At 44.5% G+C, this 6,000-nt stretch overlaps 1 protein-coding gene across 1 annotated transcript in view; it reads right to left on the minus strand.

Annotated features, from left to right (window-relative positions):
- The window catches only part of ATP10B (ATPase phospholipid transporting 10B (putative)), a 117,487-nt gene that overhangs the window by 45,365 nt on the left and 66,122 nt on the right, over window positions 1–6,000 (minus strand). Inside the window, exons 10-11 of the mRNA XM_008067245.2 lie at window positions 4,494–4,685; window positions 2,335–2,935 (exon numbers count right to left, since the gene is read on the minus strand). Coding sequence (XP_008065436.1) covers window positions 2,335–2,935; window positions 4,494–4,685 — 793 coding nt within the window. The remainder of the gene's footprint in view (window positions 1–2,334; window positions 2,936–4,493; window positions 4,686–6,000) is intronic.

Here is a 6,000-nt window from a genome sequence, read left to right on the forward strand (position 1 = left end):
TAAACACTTGTTTGGGGTGAGAATCACCTGGGAAATCTACCAAGTGATCAAGATTCTCAGGTTAGGGGACCAGAAATCTACATATTTAATGTTACTTAAGGTGTTTTCTGTAGTCAGCTTGGCCCTGCCTGAAAACTGTTCTCTAAGTCTTAGACTATCTATCCTTCTCTCAGTCACCTACCTCAGTTCTTGTTTCAAATTGGGTTCCAAGTTACAAACCTGGATCTCATTAGCTAAGTTCTTCACCACACTGGTTTTGCTGAGTTGGGCTTTCTTTCTATTCAAAAAATAGTCTTACGAAAATCATGATTTTTCATTTCCTGTAAATCTAGTGTGAAAAATATCTGTGCTGCTCCAAGTCCCCATTGTGAAGTTCTACATAAGTTTCTGTCAGAAATAATTTGTCTTTTTCTTTTGAAACTCCAGTTCTTTTATCTATCTAATTCTTTACTAAGAATTTTAAGTCTAGGTTGGCTGGTGTGGGGCAGGATTGATGTCATTACCACTTCCTTTATCTCAACTGTCCCAGACATCACATATCAATCACAGTCTTTTGTAAAGCTGAGCTTGGAAAAGGTTTCAGGATCTTTCTGCACCAGGGCTGAATTGAGATTTTTAGAGGTCCTGGTAGTGAACAAAATTTGTGCATCTTACCCATGTTTGTATGTAATGCAAAATTAAAAACATAATTCTTAACAGTGAGATAAGTAAAAGGAACTCTAACAAAACTCTGATTTTCCATGATACTACTCTAAGCCTGTTTTTATACAATATAAAAATACTTTAAAAGATTATTTTCTCATTTTTAAGATGCTACTGTTTTCTTAGTGCCTTAAGGACAATCTTCGTTTGTGCATTGTCTTATCGAGCATTATTTATAATATTTTATTTTCAGAGACACCAGCTTCTGAGATTAAACCACTTTGTCTTCTACCTGTCACCTTTGAGTTTCCCTTTTTGCTCAGGCTTCCAGGAAGCTTGTCATAAAATTGAATGCTCAAACATTATAAATATTATTAAACCTGGGGTTCTTTTGTCCCACCTCCCTCAGAGTTTTGCTTCTCAACTCTTATAGTAATACTGTGTATGAGTCTTTTATTGAAAGCATCTCAAATCCATTTTGCAATCAGGTGAGGAGCAAATCAAGAAACATCTCTAGGTAAGCACAGATGGCTGCTGCCCAGGGATATAGTGTGGTGGCTCCCTTGACTCAGAAGCCCTGGATTCACTTGTCTGCCAGAGTCTGGGGATGAAGACAGTTAATTAGCTCCCTTCGCATTCTCAGCACTAATCGGTCCCATGAACCTCCTGGCCCTGGTCCACAGCTGATACTGCAGGAGGCACAGGGCTGCCTGAGCAATCTGAAAGCTTGGCTGGGATCTACCATCCTGGGAGAATCATAGCCCCATAACTGTCTTCTCCTTGTTAGCAATCAGGAAGCGGCTGCACACTAATTCATGCTGCTCCAAAATTGGACACTGATAGGCAGGGACTTTGGAACATTTTTTTGGCTCATTGCAGTTTATGAAAATCCATCTGGGGGAGGCTGGGGAAAAGGATGAAAGAGAGGAACACCTGAGACTTCCCAGAGTGACCCAAGCCCATGCAGAATGCTGGCAGCATGCAACAAGCTCTGAACTGGAATTCAGGATTCCTAGGCCCGGGATTTAACACTCGTTAGCTGTGTCATCGCTCCTAAGTCACTTCTCTTTTTAGGTTGAGTTGACTTCTCTCCAAAGCAAAGGGTTAGGATCACAGTTCTAAGGTGTGTGTGTGTGTGTGTGTGTGTGTGTGTGTGTGTGTGTGTGTGTGTGTGTGTGTATGTGTGTGTGTGTGTTTAAAATCTGCCCTCCCATTTATTTATTTATTTTAAATTTTGTAGAGATGGCTCTTGTTATGTTGCCCAGACTGGTCTCAAACTCCTCGTCTCAATAAATTCTCCGGTCTAGGCCTCCCAAACTCTGGGATTATAGGCATGAGCCACTGTACCCAGCCTAGGGTATGTTTATGGATGTTCTGGTATAAAAAATTGTGTGTGTATAATCAGGAAAATTTAGAATGAGTTTGAAAAACTAGAAACTGGGATAAGATGTTTCTCCACTACAAGACTATACAGTCTTTAATATGCTAATACACACAGTGATTCTCCATGTCAAGGGGGTATAAAATGCAGTGTGTTTTAAGGATCTTGAAGAGAGCATCTTGTAGGCTTGTATTCCAGTTGAGACCTGCAGGACCGGGTGACACTATAATTGAGCTCCTTACTACCATTTCACACTGCCTCTTAAACTATGGAGCCTTCTCTTTCTGGACCCCTGGTGAGGCGGGACTCACCACAGGCTGGGTCTTCCAGTAGGTCCATGATGACTGAGTCTGCGCCCTTTGTGTAGACAATGATCTCACCAGTCAACGGATGTCTCACAACCACGGACATTCTCTTCCTGATGGAGTCAAAGCCCAGGGTGCAGAGGAGGCTGAAGGTAAGGCAGGTGCCCTGCGGCAGGCGCACGGTCACCTGCTCGGGTGTCCGGGACACCAGTGTGAAGCTGTAGGCGTGGGCAGCATGCACCAGGGCCGCCTCGTCGGGGCTCTCAGCCTCATAACAGACCTCGGGCCCGGCCAGGCCTGGAGCTGGGGACTCCAGTGTCTCCTCCAAGGAAGCGGCCGACCCAGACCCCAGGATGTCCCCCTGGTCCCACGTGCTGCTCCTGTAGCCGCCGTCAGTGGAGTAGCCTCCGCTGCACACAGACATATCATCTCTCTCGTCGGAGTCTGTGGTGGGCATGTTGGCCCCCAAACTCTCCCCCAGGTCTGTGTCAGAGGGTGCAGTGGACGAGAAAGACTGGCTGAGGCTTGATAGTTTCAACCTCTGGAAGAGCTGCTGAATTTTCTCCAGGGATGTCCCCAGAGGCTTGTTTGAGGGTGGGATGGTGATCTTGTGGTCAAACGAGAAAAGCAGAACATGACTCTCAAGGCTGGAAATAATATCAAACTGTCTAATGCAGAACATGAAGGTAACTTTTGTAATAAGTGAACTACTTGGGCTGTCTGTGACCTCTGTGGGCCTCAGTTTACCCACCCATACAATGAGGGAGTTAGGCCAGATGTTTTCTTCCAGCCTTGACATTCTAGGGGTTCACAATGCTCATTTTTCTCTATCTTTTGATCATTCCCCTCTAAGCATGGACAAAGGAAATAAAAGGAGGTGATCGTTCACGTTTCCAGAACCCCTATCCTAACCTTTTTTATTTTTGTATCTCATTTCATCCTCCCAGTAACTCTATGGGATACTATCATTATCCCAATTTATAGATGAGAACACTGAGACACAAAGAGGTTAAATAAATTGACCATGATCACTCAGTGTGCTGGGAGTAGAGCTGGGACCCAAGTCTGGGTCTGCCTGACTCCAGAGACCAGGGCCCTTAAGTGATCTATCAGCTAAATCCTTGCCATTAACTTGGAAATTGAGAGTCAGATGCTAACCTTCCCAAATGGTATTTCCCCTCTCAAAGAGAGTTAATTTTGCAGATAAGGCTTCCTGCCTCCAAGAACTTCGTGAAGACTTTTGATAACTTGGTGATTTTTCAATGGCTGAACTGACTTTTCAGGGTGATTTGGAATCTGGGCCAAACAAGGTTGGGGGAGTTGTGGCTGAGTGCCTGGGTGAACCTTCTCATTTTGGTTTCAAAGACACAAGTTGTACCATCTAACTGTTATCAGTGACTCACAAGGAAGCTTTGCTGAAAGTTTGTGGAAAATTGAAGACAAATCTACTTTTAGTAGATTGTGTAGAATAACTTTACATGAATGACCATCCATTATCTCCATGGGAAGAACATCAATACAGTATTAATTATTTTGTGATCCACAAATAAAAGCAGAGAGCAGTATGAACACAACGTTATTAGGAACCATTACAAATGACTCTGCCATGTATTAACCATACACCCTCTGTTAAGTTACTTAAGTTCTCTGAGCTACCATTTCTTTACTTGTCAGATCCAAGGACATACCTCATAGGGTTGTTGGGTTGTGACAATTACTTTATCCTACAGGTGAAGTGTTTGGCACAGAGCCTGGCATGTAGCCAAGTGCTCAGTAATTATTAACTCTTATTATCTACCCTGCAGACACATAGACAAAGTTTGAAAGCTACACAGAGAGTTCACATATAAAACTTTTTCCCTTTTATTAAAGAATGAGGAAACAGACCCAGGGAAGGTGAGAGACCTGTTCTAGGTCTCACAGTGATGAAATGATGACACTGTGCCTGGGACTCAAGTATCATAACTCCCTGATCAAGGCTTCCCTCCTCACCCCATCCTGCTTTCTACTTCCCTAACTCCTCTTCCCCCACCCTCAGCCAATATGTAGTGGGAATTCAGTTCATATTGACCTATATCTCATTTTCTAGTTTGTTTGTCTATTTATGTATCTTCTCTTACTCTGGCTCCTCTATGTCCCTCCCAGCCATCCCCGCCCGTCCTTACTCTCTGCCTGGGTTCAGTGGTTGTGGACACCATGACGGAGTTGCAGATGGTTAGGGCCAGGAAGAAGTCAGCAATGGAGGAGGCCGTGGAGAAGGAAGGTTTGGCAGGTCTGCTGTCTGACAAGGTCTCTAGCCATAGAGCAGCATCTCGAGCCTTGGTTAGCAGGTTTTTATCTGGAGTCACATCTTTTTCCTGAAAGACAAAGGCCTGAGTGAGAGCCTTTCCTGAAGGTGAAGGAAGGAAGGCGCTTCCAGAAGATCTTTTGTGGGGATCTGGGGAAGGGATGGTGCAGGCTTCATTGACATCTTGCATTCAGCACGTTTTCCTCTCCTACAGAACTGGGCATCTCGGATTCTTATCTGTGTCCATCAGTCACCAGGCCCTGGCAGTTCTTCCCTCCCAATGTCCCCCCACATCTGTTCTCTATTCCTGTGGCTTCCAGTCAGGCTCAGACCCTGCAGTCCGCAGTTCTGGATTTCCACACCAGCCTCTCAACTGGTGTGACTGTCTCTCACCTTGTTTCTTATTATCCCTTCATGTCTATCACCTCTGCAGTCTTCCTTCCTCCTGATACTCATGATCTCAAGTAACCTCCAGGAGACCTCCATTGTTAGCACGATCCATTCATCAGAACCAAGGTTCCCTCAGAGTTTGAGTTTCCACTCTTTACTCTCAACACTTCTCAGGACAGACCCTCAGCTCAGCCTGGTGGTATTTGCTTTCCTTTGGAGGTACACTCCCCTTCTATGCCTCTGTTTTCATTTAGTTTGAAAACTCTTTTCCTATCCATCAAACTCCTACCTAGACTTCAATCAACACAAGATTTTTTTTTTTTAAGTTGGAGTCTCACTCTGTTTCCCAGGCTGGAGTGCAGTGGCAGACTCACGGCTACCCCAGTGTTGACTTGCTGGACTCTGGTGGTCTGTCTGCCTCAGCCTTTCAAGTAGCTGGAACTACAGGTGCATGCTACCACGCCCAGCTAATTTTTAAAAAAAGTTTAAATTTTTAAAATTTATTGTAGAGACGAGGTTTTGTCAAGTTGCCTGGGCTAGTCTTGAACCCATGGGCTCAGGCAATTCACTCGCCTTGGCCTCCCAATGTGCTGGGATTACAGGCTGAGTCACTGAGCCTGGCCTTAACCATGAGATCGAACCTACCTGTCCATGAGATCTCATGTGGCCCACAATGAATTATCTTTCCTCTGAACCACAATGGCAGGTTCTTGAATATAATGGGAGGTTCTCTGAATGCAAGGTGAAGGAGGAAAGGGAGCCCAGGTACAGATGAGGACACAATGGGACTGTGAGAGGTGTGAGATCTGGCAAGTCCTATCCTGTTAAAAAGGTGGTGACAGGTTCTTGCTATTGTGAACAATGCTGCGATAAACATATGTGTGCAGGTATCTTTTTTATAGAGTGATAACAACCATGCTGCCCATCAAAAGAGGACTGGATTAAAAAAATGTGGTACATATACACGATGGAATACTACGCAGCCATAAAAAAGA

Source organism: Carlito syrichta, unplaced genomic scaffold (genome assembly GCF_000164805.1).
Source record: "Carlito syrichta isolate Samal-C Ts95f unplaced genomic scaffold, Tarsius_syrichta-2.0.1 Scaffold309435, whole genome shotgun sequence".
In the NCBI taxonomy this organism is placed as follows: Eukaryota; Metazoa; Chordata; class Mammalia; order Primates; family Tarsiidae; genus Carlito; species Carlito syrichta.